The sequence below is a fragment of the Podarcis liolepis genome (genome assembly GCF_965112155.1).
Source record: "Podarcis liolepis genome assembly, chromosome: 1".
NCBI classification, from domain to species: Eukaryota; Metazoa; Chordata; class Lepidosauria; order Squamata; family Lacertidae; genus Podarcis; species Podarcis liolepis.
Window position 1 is genome coordinate 50,957,790 of NC_139554.1, and position 22,768 is coordinate 50,980,557.

The window sequence follows — 22,768 nt, forward strand, 5'->3', positions numbered from 1 at the left end:
CAGTTTAGGGAAAATGTAAGAGAGAATATGGTAGAGGTACGTAAAATTATGCAGGCATAGAGAAAGTGGGAAAGGTTTGGAGGGCCTGGATAATAATAATAATAATAATAATATAATTTATTATTTATACCCCGCCCATCTGGCTGGGCTTCCCCAGCCACTCTGGGCAGCTTCCAAAAAAAATATTAAAATACCGTAATACATCAAACATTAAAAGCTTCCCTCAGTTGGTTAGAGCGTGGTGCTGATAACGCCAAGGTTGCAGGTTCAGTCCCCATATTTGACAACTGCAAATTTCTGCATTTCAGGGGATTGGACCAGATGATCCTCAGGGTCTCTTTCAACTCTATGGTTCCCCCACATCTCATAATATTAGAACTCAGCGCTAACCAATGAAGCTGAACGTTGGACAGGCAAAAGAAACTAACAGCGCAGTTAAACTGTGAAAATCGCTCCGTAAGAGGCAGCAACGGCCACCAACATGGATGGTTTTGAAAGAGAATTAGGCGACTTCATGGACATTAACAGTGCCTGCTAGCCCTAATGGCTAGACTCCCACTGCCAGAGTCCGTAAGGCTCTGAATAGGAGTTGCTTGGAATCACATGTGGAGAGAGGGCTGTTGTGCTCAGGTCCTGCTCGCAGGCTTCCCATAGGCACCTGGCTAGCTGCTGTGAGAGCTGAATGATGGATTAGATGGGCCATTGGCCCGACTTGGCAGGCTCTTGTTATTAATTTCAATGGAAAGCGCACAGGGATGCCCAATAGCTCCAAGCTGAGCAATATTTGAAGCGCTAGAGCAGAATGAGCCTGGGCTAGGAGCATAAGAAACGAATGGATATCAAGTCAAGACTATTGATCCACCTGGCTCAGAACTGTCTATTGTGGGCAACTAGCAGGCTACTCTCCAGATGTTGTTGTTGTTTAGTCATGTCCTACTCTTCATGACCCCAAGGAGCAGGGCCCTCCAGGCACTTCTGTCTTCCACTGCCTCCCACAGTTTGGTCAAACTCATATTATACCACGATAGCCACCATCCCTGATCATTGGTCATGCAAGTCCAGGTTGACCGTTCACCAAATGGAGGGTTACTCCTGGTTTACACTGATTGGCAGTGGCTCTCCTTGATTTAAGACAAGTGTCGTTTCAGACCCAACCTGGATATGGAATCTGCAAGGGGCCTTTTGCAGGTGCAACAGGCACTTCACCATTGGGAAACTGGCCTAAAGCTGTTTCTGCAAAAGAGGTTGGAGCATGCAAATTCTGAATGTAGAAAGAAATCATATGTGTAGCACTTCTATGTTGCAAATTGCACAGTCCTGATGCATTTCAGATTCTACAGATTTCCAGAAGCATGGCCATGTTTCTTCCAGCGAAAAGAAGTGTCCCACAGCACCCTAAGCCTGATACATTTATTATGGCAAAAGGTGCCACCAAAGCTCTTCAACAGTGTTTGATACTGAGGCTGCATTCATAAAGCACAGAGAGAAACCCCTATTTAACACAGTACAGCCGATTTCTGATTTCCAGCTATTCCCCTGAACTCACCTTTGCCCATCTGGTACTCTGCAGATGTTCTCGACTACAATTTCCATCAGCCCCAGCCACCGCTGGGAGTTGTAGTGCAAAACCTCTGTAAGGCAACAGATTGGCAGAGGCTACTGTAAATTTCTAGAGCTCTGAATGCAGCCAAGCATGGCCAATGTATCAACTTCTTCTTTCTGGCACTTGTAAAGAGCAGCAGAAGGCAATGCCAGGAGATACTTACCCAAATCCACCCATTCAGTTCATGCAGCATAAAATATGGCATTCTATTGAATTGCTTCTAAGGTAATTTTATTGAATTGACTTTATGCACTTATATATTTTACCTTCTGTAGAAAAAGAAATAAAACACTATGCAGTTTAGAAACTTTATATTTTTTTTAAAGAAAATCCTGTTGCGAGAGAAAGCAGCAAATGACTTAATAAGCTTTTGACAACTCACCCATCTCTCTCTGACGGTAATATGAAAACAACTCAGGATAGAAATGAGTTGAAGGAATCCAGGGAGCAGCTGGTAAAATATTCATGGCATTTGCACTCCTGCTTTCTTAAATGTTTGTGGGGCGGGGAAAGAGGAATGCCATGACACCTGCCTGTCTAGTTAATTGGAAGCCCAGGACCTTGACCCACTAGTAATCTCTGGTTCCTGCCATAATGAAAGTAGCAGCTTTGTGGCATGGAGAGCATGAGGAATAGGTGTGACTACTTTAAACAAAGCAAAAACAAGGAAGTTGTCCTGGAGAGGGGGAAAAAGCAGCCTTCCAATAATTAAACAGGCCCACAAAATGGAGGGCCGCTGCCAGACAACACGACCACAAGCCAGTGAAAGTTCCAATGATTTTCATACAAGAATTCTATATGAAAGGAAAATCTTGCTGTTGTTTGCTGCTTGTTAAAAATAAAATATATATGTTAAGTGCTTCTGCACATGAATCATTTCATAATGAATCACCAGCTCTCTGAAATAAAATGTAAACTGTTATTTCCTAAAATGAACTTTGGGACTAGTGATCATCCATGAAAGACACTGAAGACATTTCTCCACACTGGTAAAATATTGGGTTGATGACTTGTTTGGTGCCCATTTACTCAACAGCAAATTGAGGTTCTTTGCTTTCCTCGCCCAGGACAGATGGGATGAGAAATCACCCAGTAACACTTGACTTGGTTTAAGATGCAAGGTTAGTTTCTGCTGTGGGATTTAGGGCCCATTGTGACAGCCATGCAAATATGTGCACAAGTTACTTACTAGCTGACAAATAAAATACCATTAGTCTGCTTGCTCACACATTCCCTCTCAGATATTTGAGGTACAATCAAAGCCTGAAGGAATCCACTCTCCTCCAGTTTAGGAATGCTGCCTTCCCTTGTTACCCACAAGGTATTCTTAAGTTGGTGCAGGCAAGACTGCATTGTCTTCTATAAGAAGCCCAGTTAAGAATAAACACTGAGGGATGGAATGAATGAGTCCTGTCAGTGGAAGCCCTGTCTAAGGGCTATGGTTTGCACACAACAAGGCTCCCCCCCCCAAATCTCCTAGCTGCCCCATACCCTGAAATTGGCTTGGGGGAGGATGGGAACAGCATGCAGCAGGAGGAAAGGAGGGACTGTTTCATTTAGCAAGCCAAAATGCTTGCGCTGACAGAACAATCCGACAAGCGCAGTGTGGAATTCACCCCCTTCTTAATTGCTGGACTAGATAAAAATCATGTAAGAGCTTGGGCAATTAAGGAACAAAGTTCTGCCAGCAGTGGACAGGGTTAAAGCCATTTCCACACCGTATTCACACAAATCTCTCATGGGCAGTTTGACGGCAAGATGCTCTGAAGCCCCACCCCACTGCTCGGACGGTTTCTCACCAGTCAGCCAAATGTGAAGGTGGGTGGGGAGAAGGTTGCCCTGATTGAAACTTTGCTTTGTGTGAGATCCCCCATCCTCAGCCCAGTGCTGCTCAGCCTATTGGGGAAAAAAGCCAAGCAGTGAAGAAAATGGGGATGCAATAGGGCAGAAGGGCGAAGGAGGGTGTAGGCCCTTGGAGGAAATGACAGTAGGGGATCCAGTGGACCAGAGGTTCCCCCCTCCTACTGCAGGGGAAATTCAGTCTCCAGAACACCTACAATCCAGTCTAAGAGGAAAGGCCCTGTTGCCTCATCCTGCTTTGTTTAACTGTCCTCGGTCTTAGTCCAAGCCCTTCTTTACCAGCCGAGAGGCAGGAAACTCAACAGAGACTTTTCCTGTGACAGACCATTTGGCTCTGGAAAGCTGACAGGTATACGTATCACTCAACGCCGTATCACTCAAGCTCTCCTTGGCAGAGAAACCCTGTATTTATTCTCACCTTGCCCAAAGCGGTTGTTTTAAATATCCCTGACGTCAAGTTTGTTTCACTCCATCGGCCTAAAAAAAACACAACAGCAGGGAAATCTGAATGGACAGCAAGCTCCTTACCCCAGCCCTGCAGTCAATGTCTGTCAGATTTTTCCTGGCCTACTGAGCGTTGTCAAGCTCAAAGTCGCGGCCTTCCTCCAGTGACAGCTCACAGTGTTGTTGTGCTCCTTCCCACGGTGGCACTAGGCCCAGCGCGGCCTAGCTAGCTGCGATCCTCCTACACAGCCAGCACTTCTCTACCACATGGGCTTGCAGCTCTTTGACACAGAAATACGGCATTAACCCACCCCACCGCCCGCAAAAAAGAGGACTTTCCTTTTTTTTTTGTAAAAAGACTTTTATTGGAAAAGAGGGGGCATTGTAAAAAGCAAAGAGGGCTTACCCAGCACCAGTAAAAGGAGGACAAGGCCACAGTGTCCCAGCAAATATAGAGACAAGAAGGGACAGAAGGAATGAGGACATTGTGGCTGAAAAAGATAAGACAATGCTCATAACTCTAGGGAGATTCTTGGGTGGCGAAGGAAAGGCAAAAGGTGGTTTGTTGACAAAAGGTCAAACACAGCTCATGGAAAACACACACCTTCCAGATGGTCTGCTTATGAACAAGCCTGTACTGGATATATATATTTATATATACTGGAGCGGGGAGGCAGAAACAGACATTCACACACAGCACCCTGGGCAGCAGGCACTGATTTAGCCCCTTGTAAGTCTTGAGGGGCTCAAAGCGACACCAAAGTAAGTCCTACTGCACACAGTCACCTTATGAGGAATGTAAGGCAGGCATGGGGCTCCCCCCTTCTCATTAACTCCCCCCTTTCCCCTCCCCTCCATTACACACTCCAAATCAGTTTCCTTGGCTAGCTTAATTTGGAGTTTTGCCTATGGGAAGTTGCATGGGGGACGAGGAAACCACAGGCCTCGCTGCCAAGCTTGCAAGAGAGAGAGAGAGAGATGCGCCAAAGGGCCATATGGCTTCAGCCAAGGAGCCCAAAGGTGAAGAACTCTATCCACAACTTATCAGAGCCCAGCCCCATCTCAAAACGCATCGTGCGGAATTCCGGGGAAACAAACCAGAGCAAAGAGCACCGAGATGCACAGATCGGGAGGAGGGGAAGCATGGTAGAAAGGAGATGTTACAGGGAAGGCAAAAGGGCGCTTTCTTCACGACAGGGTGGGCTTGCTCCCTAGGAAACTAGTGATTAGAAACGGTGTGTCAGTGAAGGGCAAGGTTGTGGAGGCAGAAGAGGGGTGGGATGTGGCAAAAGGGCTGCCAAGCTGGGAGGGACCACGCTGGAGCTCCAAGTGGTGTGTGTCCAAGAGGGTTCAGGCACCATGCCCTGAAGACAGTGGGGCTGCATCCATCGTTCTAGTCCTTCCCCTTTCCTTTTCTGGCTGCTTGAAACAAATGGAAGATCATTAGTGCAACACACCACATACAGGGGCCCCACACATTCTCATTTATTTCTGTGCTGGTCTGGCATTTACTAGCACTCTTAACATGCCAGTTGACCACTAGTCTCCTGGACTTGCATTAGCATACAGGCTGTGCATCTGGAGCACATCCAGTCTTGTCGCTTTTTGGGTTCCTCCTGTCTGGACACTTGCACTTGCCTTGCAGGTGGGAAGATTCTACCATTTATTGGCACCTCACTCCAGCCTCTAGCTTCTCCCCATTCACACAAATGCACCCCTGGGGGGCAGACACTGTGGGCTTTAGATTCCTCTCAGCACCTGAAGCACCATATAATTGCAATCTTGTCATTACCGGGGTGCTTGTGAACTATCACGGGTGTTTTCTTGTAAAAGGTCAGCACGTATAAAGACACCAGTGAGACAAACACTCAGCTCATGAGTCAGCTGTAGTTCTCCAAGCAATACTGTGTTGCCAGTGTGTTTTAGAGCAATATGGCAATTGCATAGAAAACTTCATGTTTCCTAATTTGCCACCCCTAACGCAGGAGTTATATCCTTCTTGGATCATCAAGAGTAATGCGTGGCAAATTATCTAAGGCAGAAAAAGGGAGCCTAAGAGCTGGGACTCACCTTTGGATTTTGACTTGGCCTTAGGAGAGCAGGGCTTTGTCACTTGTATAGTTTCCTGGCACTCGGCATTGTAGAGGGCCTTCTTCAGAGTGCCCGAACGGGACTTCAGACCTGTTGCCGAGTCACAACCACCCCAGCTCTCAAACTTATACTTGCAATCAGCTAGGAGAGAAGTTAAGAGCCATTAGATCTGTTATAGCAAACAAACAATGGTCCTGCCCGTGAGACACCTAAGATCCTAAAGAGTGTTCACCATGGCTATCTACCAAATTGCTAAGAATCATGTCCATGCGGCTCAACAAGTAGCAGATCTAAATGTTACTGGGACGAAATGTTAGCTGGATCAGGGTAAATGGACTGGCAGTGACTGCTGCACAACATTGTCATGGAACTAGGAACTTTGTGGTTTGTAGGCCTGACTCTTTTAAAATACAACACCAAACAAACAGGTAATTTTCAAGGGCCTGGTACGTGGATAAACACCAATGCAGCATGACCATACCTCTTGTATATTTTCCTATCTGCTGTAAATAGCAAGCAAACAAAGGGGAGGAATCCACAGTGGAGGGAAACAGGAAGCTGCAAAGCTAGCACTGACTGCCAAACCTCTCCTCCAGCCAGCCACAACCTAATTCCTCACTAACCTAAATAGAGAAGAAGCAGACACAGGAGCATGGAAGTAAAAAGGAAGTGGGAATAGCAAGACAAAGGGAATGTGTGAGGTGTGGCTTAAAAGTGTAGAAAGCTTCCACTCGGCATTCAAGCCACTTAATTGTCTGCTCAGATCCAAGTTATTTTCTGGAATCTACTATCCTCTGTATTCCTGGATCCTCCTTGATCCCACTGCCCTGAGAGTTGTTGGAAAATGCTGGCATATCAGGAGTCACTCAGAGTATTGGACTGAGTATGGACAGATAATCTGGTATCTCGACAGAAGGCAAGTGACATGGAAGCTGTACGTTATCTCTTGGTGATGGCAACCTTTTCAGTGGGACCCAGATAAAAGGGACTCTGCCGCATACTGCCATCACCATCTTGTTTCCCTTTGGATCCAAGACCCCCTACCAGAATCTCTCTGGCCATCATACCACCATATTCTCTCTCAGATAAGGAGTAAGGTAGAAAGGTAGAGTGTGTGCTCTGCACCCAGAAGATTCCAGGTTCAATCCCTGGCACTTGCAGGCTGGATGAGCCATCTAGGCAAAACTGAGCTTGAAGGACTGATAGTCCAGCTTGGTATAAGGCAACCACATCTATGTTCCTAAGCAGAAGGACAGTCTTCCCCAACCGTCTGCCTCCAGATGTTGTGGACTTCAACTCTCATCAGCCCTAGCCAGCGCAGTCAATGGTCAGGGATGAAGGGAGTTGAAGTCTAACAACATCTGGAGCGCATCAGGTTGGGGAAGTCTGCTTCAAATGAATGACAGCTGCCAGAAACCACAGTCAAGTATCTCTGCGGAAAGCCCAGTTGCCTCCAGAAGCCACAGGATGTGCTTCTAATGCAGAAGTGCTGGATGCAGAACGAGCACATTATCAATTGCAAACTCACTGTAAACAGCAAAAACCGACACTGCATTAACGTCGGCAGTAAGTTGGCATACGGTGTGCACATGACCCCCAAGACTGCATGCACACTCCTCGCTAACTGCCTGCAATCGTTCCAGGCAAAGAACCACAATTTCTCCAGAACTTGTTAAGCCGGTGGGCTGGCTGGCTTCCCAAGGTCCCATTTAAGACTGGTGTGTCATTCCCTAAGTCTCACCCTTCTCTCTCTCAGAGCAAGACACACACTCACCTCCAAATTCCTTCTTCCAGTTGCAGGGGATCTTGCACTTGAGTTTCTTGGTCTCTTCGTTACAAGTTCCCTCGCGGAAGCCAACACCACAGTCTTTGCTGTTGGGAACGCAGGGGCCCCAGCGCCATTCCTCGCAATCCGAGCCATTTTTCTTCACCTTTTCTGCATTGGTCATAGGGGAGCCAGCAATCATTATAACACACAACAAACAGCTTCTCCTTTTCCCCCAGGCCACTGTAAGGCATTAAATGCAGCCCCTGCCCACGCCCTGCAAGCAAGCCCTCAGAACATCAAGCTGCAGACAGGGCCTCATCCCACTTGCTAGCCAGAACTCTCCTAGTCAGCTCACCTTTCTTATTCTTGCCAGCCTCAGAAGATGCAGCCAGAAGAATCAGAACCAAAAGCAAATAGAGTCCACGGACCTGCATTCTGTAGAAGGAAAGGATAAGGAGTCAACTCATGCATCAAAGCCCTGCAGTGATGGCTGGTGCTCAATGGAACTGCTAGGGCGAAAGGCAGGGAGGCCAACAGTAGGTGGCGCCAGAGCCAATGACAGGAAAAGAAAGGCAATTCTAGTTTTATCCCCATCCACCTTCTCCCTGCTGACTTCTGCAAGAGCAACATTAAGAGTATGGAAACTGAAACCCAGAAGGTTTGGGAATCAGTTATTAGTACTGGCTGTATGATTTGCAACATATTTTGAGCAAACAGCTCTCTTTCTGAGGGCTGTTATCAATGGTACTTTCTTTAATAACTTGTGCTAATAGACTGGCAACCCCAGTGACTTCTGCAAGAGTGACTCAGTTTGGAGCAAGGAGATACAAACAGTGATCTGACAAAGAGCTATTTGCCTGAAACACACAGAGAGTAGACCCACTGAAATTAATAGACCTGGTTAACTAAGAGGTCCATTAATTTCAATGGACCACTCTGAGCAGGACTAGCACTGGAGACGACCCACTGGGATTAACACAATGCCTTTGAGAGCATTTCTTCCCTGCCATTGCTGGGATGTCTGTCTTTTCTTGCTCTGTTGTGCTTCCCTTTTTTGGTGTGTTGTGCCACTTGGCAAGCCCGCACAAGGCCTGCACTTACTGAGACACAAACACGCCATTCCCACAGTGGTGCGAGTCAATGGGCACTTCCCCTCACAATGAGCCTTTGGCCCACAAGGTAAAACAAAATGACGTTATTCTCCTGTACCTATTGAATCCTGTAGGCCTATGGTAGAAACTGAACAAGACTCGGGGCCTTTCCCCCCTTTTAATAAGCAAATAAATAATCCGAGGAGCACTGCAAACTTTCTACCCCACCCTGGTCTCTGACACCCCCCTTTCCTAGACTGCAAATCTAGAGCAACGAAGTGGAAACTGGGAAAAAGCAAACCTGCCAAAGGGATTTATGCTGCTGCTGCTGCTGCTGCCTTTCGGAAGCCAGAAGGCTTCTGCGGGCTGGCAATAGTGAGGCCCTGCTCCCCACTCCCCTCAAATGCTCCCACATTTCCCCTCATTTCCCACTGCCTCTTTTATCTGGTGCTCAGCGGGCTGCCTCGCCAATGCCAAAGCTCCCCGAGGTCGGGGGGGATCTCAGCTGCCATGGAATCTTTATCCAGCTCAAAAAGAATCCAGGGTGGGAAAAGAAGCCCCCAACAGGCAAGAGTTTTTGAGAACTAAAACAGAAGATTAAAAATAAAAGCCCAACACAATTAGATCTCATGTGGAGCTTTAGAAGGCAGGCTGCTCCCCCTGCTGGCTCTCTTAATGTCAGCCTATTACCATATCCCCACAAAAGGTCTATCTATGGAAACAAGGCTCAGCGAGAGAGCGCAAGCAAGAGTGTGCCCGTGTGTGTGTGTATGTGCGCACCATAAAGAAGGGGAACTGCAGGTGTAGAGAAGAAGCAGGGGAGTGTGTGCACTGTAGCATTGCAGCATGTAAGCTAGGATGTGTTTCTGCCCACAGACTCAGTGCAGTACACCAAGAGATCTGAACTGCCTCCAGGGCAGATGTTGAGAGTGGCGGAGTATTCAGCAGGCAGTTTGGTGAAGCACCATTCATCTATGGCCTAGCTAGAGTGAACTAGTGGCCAGCCTTCCGATTCTCTTCTTAAAACAACAGCAGCACTATTTTGTTTCAACAAAGAGTCTCACGAGAACACTGGAGGAAAGACATGTAACTCAGGTTGTTTTATTTTTCCAATACCTGGGAACAGGTAACAGGGCACAAATGCAAATCTTACTCACCTGGAAGAGTCCAGCAGTAATGAAATAATAAATAAAGGTAGATTCAGCATACTCATTCACCTGGTGCTCCCACACTAAGAGTGGTGATGGAGAAAAGTAGGGATGTACCAGAAAGCAAAGGGACTGCTTAGTTCTACAGAATCTGCAAGAGCATCATTTTCTGTATGTGCAGCGCTTCTCAGTGGCACCAGGATGACAAACTGTGAGTATGTCTATACCACGGAGGGGGAGCTCTTTTGTTTGCCACTGGATTTTGGTAATTTTGGCCTTAATTTATCAAGTACTGGAATGCTGAGGTACTGCACTGCCAACAACCACAGCTGATTTCAGCTGCAGTTCTGCAAGTCCTGAAATGGTTGCAGGGGCCCCCAAAGAATAAGTGGATGGCACAACTTCCATCTGGGTTTAAAATATAGATCCTCCTACTCTCCCCCACAGTATTTGAATCACAAAACTCATAAATTAACTTGGAACAGAGAAGATTGAGCCACATGCAAAGCACCAAAATTATCCCCCCTTACACCTCTGAATTCTGCAATTTGCATACATGATGCACATGTTTATGCTTGTTTTGCATGTTTTATTCTAATTCCCATAGGCACGAAGCAGACTACGCACGGTACCAAAGATCTATCCTTGAACCAATGAAAATCCTGATCAGCCATTTCCTGGCTTCCGGGTTGTTAACAGTCTACAGAGCCTAAAGCTTAGAAATTTTTAAAAAGATACATAAAAATAAAAGGTGATTCTCAATACCATGACTGATACATGATTTCAAAGTTGCATGGTGCTGCAGCGGAATTTACATAGTTCTATATACTAAAGGTGAGTGGTAGCACTCTAGGCTGAAGCTAAGGCCCCAGGGACCTGGGCATGAGGACTGGAAACTTAGCTTAGCTGTTTAGTTAAGGCTTCTGGCAGATGATGGGTCTGGGGCTTTTGCAGTGCGGTGGTTTTGCATTGACTTTGCAGACATGCAACAACTTCACGGTATCTTTGTTGTGCTGGGGGATCTAACTAGCACATGTCTTCCATTATCTGCACTTGTGGGATATTTAATCCTACTTCCAATATGTCCGTGAAGAGGAAAAACGTGGGGGAAGGAGAAAAACAGGTTATAAATGGTGCTTTGGACGAGGCAACTTGGAAGTGTATCAGACACAGTCCTTTGCCTCTGCCCCCACTGCCAGAGCAGTTCAGAGGAACCGATTGCATCACAGACTGGGATGAAACATGCCGTGCTCAGTGTAGGGGAAAGAAATAGCCCGGAGGACCGAGGGAAAAGAAACACTAGGTCAGCATTTTTGCCCCTTCCCCCACAGTGTCCCCCAGGCAGCCCACTGCAGAGAGCAGCTCTCTTCATTATTCAGGCTCCACTGGGCTCACCTTTTGTATGTCTGTTGCTGTGAAGCGGCCGGATTCATTCTGAATTGAACTGTCACAGAGAATTACACAGGCTGGGGAGCTGAAGGCAACGCCTAAGGGACGAAGGCCACTTCCCCTGCCCCCTTCAGCAGGGGAACTCCCCTCAGGGGAGACAAGGGCCTGTCAAGGCAGAGCCCAAGCCTCTCTTACTCCAGGAGCCCAAGAGCTCAGCACCAAGAGTGGTCCAGATCCAAGCTCTTCCATGACTGGAATATCTGACAACAAGATTTGCCAGATGTGGGTCATGGCGGTCTGAGCCATTTGTCCCCCTTCCAGTGGGAGTTAAGGAGGCAAAGAATGGTTTCTTCTAGGCTCAAGAACAGATACCTAGCAAGTAGAAACCTAAACAATCTCTATGACCATCTACTGTAAAGCTTAAGTCATTTAGGAAAGAGTAATAGCAAGAGTCTAACATGAATAATACCCTAGATGAATATATTGTGTTCATTTTGCGGGGAGGGGAACACTTTCTTTCTGGACCAATTCTCACATTAGGGTTTGCAATCTGGTTGCTGCTTCCACTTGGTCAAGTTATGGTAAGTTTTGAACCAAGCAGGAATTTAATTTATTTGTTACATTTATATTTTGGCTTTGGCTTTGTGGGGATCAGAGCCTGGGTTCTTCAATCTGAATCGAACACCCTTAACCGCCACACAATGTGCGCTGGGCAGATGTTGTTTAACTTTCTATGATAGCCCTGTGGCCTCCAAGAAGTGCTGGCAGTGATGTCAGAAGTAACCCCATGTTCTGCCAATCCTTGATGCGTCTTCCTGCTTCAGAAGCTGCTGGCATGGCATGAGACCTGGCTGCACAGAGCAGCAAACAGACCACAAAGGTAACAAATCAATCCAGGCTGAATGTCCCTCCCAACCAAACAGTGAACATGGATTATTCCCCCAGGAGATCATCTTCAACTTCTTCTTCTTGTTATTAATATTATCTGAATAAATTTCACTGTGGGAAAGTGCTGCACAGCAACCAGGCATGGCCTGAAGGCCAACTCAGCTCACAAGATCTCTGTGGGATTCCTTGTTTCTTTCCCTGCAGCTGATGATATCTGTAATGACTGAAACTAGTTGCAAGAAGGTAGGGAAACTATAGCCTAAATATGGAAGCAACGGCAATACACATTAATGTAGGTTTACTCAGTGCACTTCTGTCTTGAGCTGGCATTTTAAATCGGATCAGATCCTGGCTTATCCTAATCTGTTTGGATGTTATGGAGAACTCTGACTTAAATGCAAGCAAGATCTCCACACTGAAATCAGAGTATAAAGGAGGGGCAAGGGAGGAGTACATGACCACAGTACTTGTTCATGGCTTCATCTTCTACTATATTTTTTGGAATGTTACTTTTTCTGTTTGCTGTGCCTTTGGACATTTCTTAACATCTCTTAACCAAATTTTATGTGATGGTTCCTGAGACTGAGGGGCAAGTCTTTCTTGCATAAAACTGGATTCCATTTTGAATCAAGATGGAGAACCGAACCTTTCAAAAATGTGCATTTTTAAAATTATTCATTACAAAATTGCACTATTTTCTTCTTCTTAGCATTCCCAATCAACATGAGGGTACAGGGCTGCTAGTAAACTATGGTATATGAACCCTGGGACAAATGTCTGAACCTGGCCTATTTGGTTAAGTGCAAAAGCATCACTACAATATCCATTTTGTTCTTCATTTTGCCTTTATTCCTCTTTCTAATGCTGCCTGGCTCTTGTGTGCTACAAATTCCACAGTAAGAGCCTCATCTCCTCTGGACTGGCCTATTGTAGTTCTACCATCTTGGTCTCCTGGAGCTCTAATTGTCCTTTTCTTCATGCAAAAAGAAAAAAGAAACACAGATAATTATCATCCTCAGTTTCCTCCTTTGACCACTTCAAAATCCAGCAGAAAACTGTTGTTCTTGTTTAAATATGCTCCATGCACTTATTCTGTCCTGTGGCATGGATCCTCTGCCCTTCCCTTCTTGGCATCAGCCTGCAGTCTGCTGTTCTCTCCAGCTTCAGCAATCTGCCTTCTCTGCAGTGACTGCTGTCAGGAACATGGCCAATCTCCCAAACGTGCAGTGGGAGGATACACCTTCCTCCGTTAAAATGCAACAATTAAATTAAGAGCAAACGCAAGGAACACATTTAGCATGTATGCTAGATGGGGGAGAAATATGTGGCAAGACAAACCCACCTGAACCTGAGCACGTTTGGCTGTGGAAGTGATGTGGTCCAGTAGAACTAAGAGTAGCCATAACTAGGGCTAGAAGCATGGGAATTTGCTCACCTTGTTGCAGAGTCCATTTTTTAAAAAGTAAACAGAATAGTTATATGCAAGTCCTCGAATGCAGACTCTGATAGGACAGGTGTACAGTGGGCAAGGAGAGAGGGGAAGACACTAGTTTGCACAGTAAACAAACAAACAGCAAACCAGCCATGCAAGTGACCTGTGTAATTCAATAGCGTTCTTAGAAGTCAGGACTTCAGGACTCTGCTGAAGGCTAATTTTGGGAGGCTGCACTTAGTTCTGCATCCCACATCACTATCACTGTCCTGTTTGCTGGTAATTGTGGGAACAGTTGTCTTGCTGCCCCTCAGCAGAGTGCAAGCATTAGGTCCTTTACCTTTCAAATGAGTTTAAGGTAAGAGATGGGCCGGTGGCTACTGTGAATTCATCTGAAGTGAAGAGAAAGCAAAAACCAGAAGAATAAATCGGCTTATTCCTCCTTTTCAGTTTTGTTTTTCTGTGCGTTTACTAAGCTTCCTCTCCCAAAATTGAAACATTTATTTCAATACTCCTTCTCTCCTTCATCCCTCTTGCTGATCATTTCAAGAATGTACTCTATTCCCTTGTGGGACAAAGCTTTACAAGTCGAACAGTGATACAGAACAAGACAGAAATTAAAAGAAGGGAGTACACCGACTATCAGATATTCTATTGCATGGGGGGCAGGGAGAGACACAGTTTAAACAATCCCAAGTGAGAAATTTATTGTTAAGATGAAACTAATATTTGGGGCAGTTCCCCCTCCCCTGCAGAACCCCTGATATTTTTGCTCTCCCTGGATCCTCGACATTTCATTATATGCCTGTCGCATTTAACTTGTCCTGTATCCAGGTCTTAGAGCATACCTCATTTCTGCTAACGCTTTCTCCTCACAGGCTGCACATGCTGAGCTGCAGCTGAAAATTTAGACATACTTTGGCAACAGTCAGGATTGCCAAGGATTTGTCTAACCCTGGACCAAGTCCATGGAAAACCTCTGGGTGATGCTGGAATGGGGTCGCAGGTGCCAAACACAATAACGAGGGGCCCTTTCACTTTCCCTGGCCTCCCTTCTCTGCCAAGCAAGATCTGTTCCAGGTGTCACTTCTAACCCGGTTGTCGGCACTTGGAGATTTAGATGCTGCACTGCCTCCTCTCCACCAGATGAGTCATCCGGCATGAACTGAGCTCCTTCACAGTGGCAATGCCGCTTCAAGCTCACCTATTTACTTGGAAGTAAGTCCCCTTCAATCAGTGGGACTTACTTCTAAGCAAACACAGAACTGGGCTCAAAGTGTCAAACAGCAGTGTCTTGCTATTCACACCCCTATTAGAGCCAATCTACCTCTCTGTTTTCTCCAGGTGCCCTGTCTCCTCAAATAAGTGGGATGGTAATCAGCAGCTCTCCCCTGCCTCTGAGTTTTAGTGCTTACTGCAGTCAAGCAACTTGTATATCGCCTCTGCAGGGATCTCCATAAAGGATGGGAAGAATACACAGCCCTCTGCTCAGTCACAGAACACATTGCTGGATGCTTTTTACAGGAACCATCCAAATCTCTTGTCAAAACAGGAAAAACTGTCAAGTCCCCATCCATCCAGCTGTTCTGGTTTGCTTTCTTTGTCCTCAAAGGCATCTGCACTTGTTCCAGAACGTAAGCACTGCTCACCTGTCTTACATACAGAATCTCTCAGGATGGGCTGTTCCCACTTTGGGGGATAATTATCCATGCTTCTCTCTTCTTAGTACCAGCTTATTATGCAAAACTAATTTCTAATCATTACTAGTTCTGCTGCTGCATAAATGCTGAAGGAAGGACAATGGAGCAAAGGATTAGAAAGGTGTTAGCAGAGCCACCATATGCAACACCTGACCCTGGGGGCGGCGAGTGAATCCCACAGAGCTTCTTTCTCAAACCTCCCTACAGAGTTCTCCTCATTCACTATGCCAAGCCAGCCACAGGGCACATAACTATCTATATGAAAACCTATATAAACTGCAAAATGCTTATTTGTCATTATGGTACAACCACCTGCAATCCTGTACCCTTTCCTGAGAATACACCCCATTGAATACAACAGGCCTTACTTTTGAGTAGGCATGTGCATGTCTCACCATATGGTAGGCTAAGCCCAGAAGGAACTTCAATAGTTGCTTTCAACCCTCAAAACTAGCACATGATCCACTACATTGCAAGTGACCCACACTCCAGTTTTCCCTTATTTCTTTGGCTCCAGATTTCCTTCACATCAGGGTCACACCCACACCACACATTGAAAACACTCTTGTACCACTTTAAGAGTCATGTCTTCCCCCAAAAAATTATAGGAATGGTAGTTTATTAAGGCTGTTAAGGAGACCCCTCACAAAGGTATAGTCCCCAGCACCCTTAACTAGGGCTGCCATACATCCAGATTTTCCTGGACATTACTGGGATTTCAAAGGCAGAATTGACATTGGGGGGGGGGGGGAGCCATGACTCTTAAAGTGGTACAATAGTGCTTTAAATGTATGGTATGGATGTGACCCAAAGTTCCCTCCATGGCAAGAAACAGATTTTCTTCATGATGCACTGCAGATGTCAACGTGATTACATGCTTATGTGGCAAGCGTCATTATTAGCTCATCATCTAACAACGTGAGGAAGGCAGGAATATTTTAAGAAAAAGAGAGGCACCGCTTGCACACAATAAGATAGCGGTGGTACATCATTCAGAAAATGTTTGGATTTATCGTGTTAACTCACTCCGAAACTAGGTGGGAATAAACAGATTCACAAAACTTTTGAACTATTTCACCAACACTCCTCGGTGAGTTTAGAGAACCAGGCCAGACTACATGGAGGTTTGAGAGAGAGTCACGAAGCTCGCTTTCATCACTATGCAGGACTCACATCTAACTTCTTCCCCTGCATACAGAAATGCTGCCAGAACAAAATTACTTAAACACTGGCCACTTTGAAAACCATGGGCTCCAAAACAAGGGACGTATGATTTCTTTTGTTTGTCTGAAGGGACAAAGAACTTCAAATAAGAGAGATCCATTAAATTAAAACATAGGGCATTTAACGGCAGCTGCAGCCATTCTGAATTGCTAAGGTGCCCTGACCACCCACCTTCTTTCTGGTGTTTGCTTCCTGCTCTCTCGAGAGCTACCATATGCCTTCTTCTCTCAGCCCTCTCCGACCTGTTTTACCATGAGCTCTTCCTCTTGGGTCCTTTGTGTTTCTGCATCTTTGGACTTGCCTTGTTCCTTCTTATAAAAATGCAGGAAAGGTTGGCCTCAACAGTCCCCTCAGATTTCCATTTCCTACAGCCAAATGCAGCTTCAACAATATGCATGATTCTTCCACTCCCTCCCACCTCCTTTCCCTCAGGCTGTGTCCAGGCAGGTTTCAGATCCTTCCTTCCCTGCCTCCTCTCCTACCACCTTCTATTCTCAGGCCCCCTCCTCTTCCTCACCAATGCAAATGTTTCCTGGGGTATACATGGCACAAGCAAAATCTCTGTATAAGCCTGCATCCCACCGAGATTCCTTCCCCACTGACTAAGCATCCATCTGGAATGAGGACAAAGCTTACCTGGGAGCAAGCCCCACTGAAGTCAATAGGACAAGACTGCATTGTCAAGGAAGAAGCACCAAACATTGCAAATGTTTCCATTTACCTGGGCTGCCCTACCTAGCATCCATCCAGCAAGATGGATTCCCACTATTCCCATGCGGCTTGCTAGCCTTGGATGCCCTGAATCAGCACACCTGACACTTAAAAAACAAGACAAAATAATCCCACTGGGAGGCACCCAATGAAACCACCACAACTTTAAACAGGGTGGTCACACGGTGAAATAAAAAATATGTGGTGCAGTCTTTTGGGTATATGACATTTCAAGTACTGAAACCAAGGAAAGTGATGCTCACTTGGGTGACCAGGGACCACCCAGTCTAACCTGCCTCATAGCAGGGTTGTGAGGATAAAATGGGGGACAGGGAGAACAACATACACCAGCTTGAACTCATTGGGGGAAAGGTAGCGTATAAACGTAAAAATAAATTAAGAAAAGTGGTGATTAGCTAAAGAGGCTAGGGTACATAAAGAGGCTTTATTCTCTAAAAGGTGGAGTGAACCCATAGAGGGCTATGCATAACTAGCCTCAGGAATGGTTGGTAAATGGTTGAAAGGCAGACACAGGGGCTCCTGACTAGGGATGGATGGATCTGTCAATTTCGGTTCTCCCTGTTTCTCGTTTTTCCAATCTCAAATTCAATTCACTACATTTCGGTAGCAATTTTCTATCCTCTTTTTTAATTCTCATGGAAATTCACCAGTATTTTAGTGTGAATTTCTCCTAATAAATCCATTTTTGTATGCTGTTTTGCTCTAATACATTTTTCCCCAAAGCAACTTCCCCTAATATTTTGCATTTTTACGCGTGTGTTAGTTTACCCAGTACATGCATTTTCTTTACACCTTTCTTGGCTGGAGAACTGCACTGCAAAATTCAGGGAAGTGTTTCTGTTTATGTATTATTTCAGAAAGGATGAACTTGGTTAAGTTCAGCTTTGGATGCAAACCTCTCCCTCATCCCTACTCTTAACATGACCTTTCGGCCAGCAAAATAACAGGAATGCTACCCTGACAGAATGGAAGAAATGTTGCTTTTCTGATTGAGGTCTTCCGTATTGGTTTATCGTCACCATGCAAAACAGATCAAATTTTAACAAATCATAATGGCATGTGGAGATGCAGAGAGAAATTGGTATCATCATCATCAAGAAACTCAAGGGTAGGAGAGCATTTAGAGACACAGTCAGAGGTCTCAACACTATCATGGCTTAAAATCCAGTTTCAAATTCTGCAGAATTCCAAGATTCTTGGCTTTAATAAAGTGGCCACTTCCCCCAACCCCACCAACTCATTAGGACTGCAGATTGAAATGAAAGACAGGACCTAAAATGTGTTCTTGAACACCCTCCTAAACACCTACTACAGCTACTCAAAAATTTTCAAGAACATGGGAAGGAAAAAACAGCAACCTTGCAAACAGAACACTGAATCTAAAGTTGGTAAATATATGACAAACTGGCCTGAATTCCAACTGTAGAAGTAGTTTCAGAAGGTTTTTAAAAGTGCACAGCTCTGTGCATTCTGGCCATAGCCCAAGATCCTCAAGAGTAATTGAGTGGGGGGGAGAGAGAGAAACAGGAATTACCTCAGTACCTCCTTGTTGCCAAGAGTTTTCAGGCTTTGGGTGTGTGGAGACCATCCCAGAACAGGAGTATCAGAAGAGCAGGATGCAGCCTTGCATCTCTGCTGTTACATCTATCTATAAGAAGACTGGATAAAGACCCACTTCAAAGAAACATGGATCAAGGCTTGGTAGAGGAAACACGCTGAGCTCTGAGGGAAGCCCCCTTTACGAAGGGTTCTGAACCATGGCTGCAACAGCTAGTGAAAGGGGTTTTTAAAGACTTGACCACCCACTTCCCCTCTCATAAAAAGAAACACACAGTTTGAGTGTGTGTGTGTGTGTGTGTGTTCAGAGTGAAACGAGGTGTCCTAGTTTCACTGGGACACTTCCTTCCTGGAACCAGCCATGGGGTGGTGTGGGGGGTGGAATGGCAGACAGACGACAACAACCTTCTCTCATTCTTCTCCAAGCTGGAGCAGATCCAAGTGGAGGGGCTTTTTCAATAGAGGTGCTCACATTTTGCATGAGATGCATTCTTGTGTTCCAAAATGCCTGGCTCCTGCCTGGTTTGGGGAGTTCCGTGCTGAGCGAGGGTCAACTCCAGCAACAACAGAACCAAAGGAGGAATGCACAGCACTGTCTCAATTGCAGCAGGAGAAAGGACCAGCAGCCATTGAAATTCTCCCTCCGTGCATAATCATAAAGCATACCACTGGGGGACTGACTGAACAGAGACCCCACTCTTCTGTTTCCCCTCAAAAAAATAAAAAAAAATTCCGCAACCAAAATTGCCTTGGAGCTGGGTGGGATCTCAAGGGCATCTTTTGCAGACCCTTACAGGGATCAGGAATAACGAAGTCACAAACACACATCTCCAGTCACTAGCAATATTAGCCCAAAGAATCCGGATTAGAGGGTGGCAAATGCAAAGTGAGCTACATGCACTTCTACAGAGATGTCTGGGCAGAAGAAAGCTTACTAAAGATAATAAGGGTACAGGCTCTAGCTCACGTAAGTAACTTAGCGCTCTTTAAGCCCTGGTTGCTCCATTGCGACCACTTTCAATGTATGCTCGCAAACATATGTGCGCACACACTATATGTATGCAGACTGATTTTTCAGATTGCTTACTACGGAGAGCATGGGTGTGATCTTGTATATGTGATGCCAGTTAGTATAATGAACCTAGTGCTCAAAACACAAATAAAACAACACTCCCTTGTAACTAAAAGTCGGAAACACAGGACTCAAGATTTGCATCTGGCACACAGCGGCAGACCCAGACCCAGAGAAGTCTTCCCACCCTTTCTCTTCACCCTGCAGCACACCGGTGGGGGAACTAGTTTCTGGGGGAACTAGAAAGATACAGGTTGGTTCCCCGTGGCGTCTCAGCATCCGGACTCTTGCCGGACTCCCAAAGATCCTGGGGCAAAAAAGTTTCAACCAACCGATCCGGCGCGTCCCTTCACCATCAATGTTATCTGGCCGGGCAGGAAACAAGCGGCGAAAGGGATCAGCTCTGAACGGCTATCCCGCCGCTCCTCTTTCCCGCTTCCCCCTCTCGGAAAAGGTGACTTCGCGCCTCAGCATCATCTCGGCCGCTTTCTTTTAAAGCTGGAGAGGCTCCGGGAGCGCCGGGGGGTGGGGTGGGGAAAGACCCCTTTCATTTGTGATGGAGCCTCGTCACCCTCCCGCCCGCCCGCCGTGCCGGTGACCAAACGTGCGTTGCAGCGTTTACACTGGACTGGGATGATCTTCGCTCGAGGCTGCTCGAGCAAAAGTTCCCGGGGAACTCCAAACATGGGCGCTTTATGGAGCTGGGGAAAGCAAACTCAAGCGCAGCGAGGCTTTCCTCACAAAGGTACACGAGTCGCTCGGGGTCCCCCGTCCCCGTCCCCGCCCTCGGGCACGGCTCTGCGGAGCGCACCTTCCTCCGCCGCGCGCCACTTTGGGCGCCGGCCTCCCCTTTCCCGCCGGCGGCGGCGAAGTTTGGCGCGCAAGAAGAGCGCGCCCGGTGCGCGACTTGCCTGGATGGATGCTGCGGGTCTCGTTGCCGGCGCCTGGGTCGCTCTGTCGTGACGAAGGCTGCTCCTCCTGCTTGCCGTGCCGCTCGCCTGGCCCTGCTCCACCGCCCGCCCCGCTATCTGGCTCCTTATCTCGCCTTGCCTTTCCCTTTGTGTCTTCAGAACTAGTTTAAGCTGGTCACATGTGGGCACAACCTTGCGCGGCACGGCGGCGGCGGCCCCCCCTGACGTCACGCCCAGCTGACCACCAAAGGTAGTTTGGGGAGCCCAAAGTTCCTTCCAAGGCTCCTCCTCCTCCCGCCTCCCCCTTCCCTCATGGAATTGGAGACAAAAGGCGGGCCAGCTCAGAGAGGGCAAACTCAAGCTGGGCCTAAGTTGCTGGAGAGACCCCAGAGGCTAGTCCTACCCCAATTCCCGCCCTGCGTCTTCCTCCTCCTCGCCTTCTTCCATGGGGACTCCGAGCAACGTTTGCCAGAGTCTGGAAACTGCCTTCTTGGCCTCTTCCTTCTCTCGGACACAGGCATTGCAGTGCAGGCTCAATGTGGGTTTCATCCCACAGATGCGATACATGCAACATGAATGTGGCCGTTTGCACCAAGCCCTTTTTTCACCTCCGTTCAAAAACATCTTCTCCCTCACTTTTCATTCCTTTTCTGTCGTTTAAAACCCAAAGATTTGGCTTGAGGACAAGTTTCGTGCAACTCTAGAGAGCTTGCACATTGCATTGTGACCATTAAAATTAAGCATTGTGTTTAGTGGCTTTGGCACTAATAATAATAATAATAATAATAATAATAATAATAATAATAATAATAAAATTTATTTATATCCCGCCCTCTGGGCTCAGGGCAGCTAACAACAATAAAACAGTACAAAAGGGTGATGTTTTGGCACCTGTCACACCTCAGTTTTGAAAATAAAGCCAATGTCATCTAAACAGGCTTGTTTTAAAACTGCTCTTTTTCACGTTTTGTCCCATGTTCAAAAGTGGTGCATTGCACAGTTAAAAAGTGTTAATTGTATGTCTAGTGAAAATGTTGCCCTAGCACCTTGATGTCTGTAAGTTACCAGCCTAGTCTTAGCCTAGAAGAAACTCACAATGCCATTTTGCACATTACTTTGTGTCATGTTTTTCACTCATAAGAGTCCTCCAAGGATTGTATTGGGAGGTGATTTAGCAACTTCCGAAATCTTCAGTGATCTAGTATGTACCATGTCAGTTCTTGAGACTGTGCTAAATGAGCTACCAGTTCCCCCATTAGACTGCTCTTTCCAGAGAGTGTAAAAAGCAGCCCATTTTCAGAAGCACTGCTTAAATTACTTTTAATTTCCAGTATGTATATGCTGAATGCAAAACCGACATTGGTTACAATGCATGTCCAGTTTTAAAATGACTTTTCTTCTGCTTCCTGTTGCATATTAATAATCACATTCCTAAGTGTCACATCCCACTGTAAATGGTGGTGTTCTTCGCATCACTTGTGAATGTGACCCAATCTAAAACATGCAATTGACTCTTAATCTCTAGCTATCAAAGTGTGGATGAGATTAACACAAGCAGTTGCAAGCAGGACATATGGATGTGGGTGGAAACCTCTTGGGAATAAGCCCAGTCTAAATGAACCCATAGCCCGAAGCTAGGGAGAACACAGACAGTCCAACCAGAAGGATGGAGACAATAATACTTAGCAGAGGAGTGTGTGCTGGGGGTGGGGAACAGTTTGTCAAATAATGAAGGAATGACGCACTCTGAAAATCCACAGGGGATGAAAACAAGCTTTTAAATTTAGCATCGTGTCCTAATGACTGTTAACCATATTCAAACTGACTGCATCCATGGATAATGGCTTTGTCTTCTTGC

The 22,768-nt window shown here is 46.3% G+C and overlaps 1 protein-coding gene across 5 annotated transcripts; it reads right to left on the bottom strand.

The window, feature by feature from the left end:
- Positions 1-4,247: 4,247 nt before the first annotated feature.
- MDK (midkine) lies at positions 4,248-21,141 on the bottom strand. Of its 5 annotated transcripts, none has more exons than XM_083466099.1 (5): positions 20,911-21,141; positions 8,122-8,201; positions 7,773-7,934; positions 5,978-6,139; positions 4,248-5,326 (listed from the first exon to the last, which is right to left on the bottom strand). In XM_083466099.1, the coding sequence occupies exons 2-5, from the start codon at positions 8,198-8,200 to the stop codon at positions 5,301-5,303; spliced, it is 429 nt and encodes a 142-aa protein (XP_083322225.1). In that variant the 5' UTR covers position 8,201; positions 20,911-21,141; the 3' UTR covers positions 4,248-5,300. The 5 variants fall into 5 exon arrangements, with proteins under 5 accessions (XP_083322225.1, XP_083322222.1, XP_083322226.1 ...); XM_083466096.1 differs by having other exon boundaries at positions 4,248-5,329; positions 20,911-21,099; XM_083466100.1 differs by lacking the exon at positions 20,911-21,141 and adding an exon at positions 18,905-19,160.
- Positions 21,142-22,768: the final 1,627 nt, after the last annotated feature.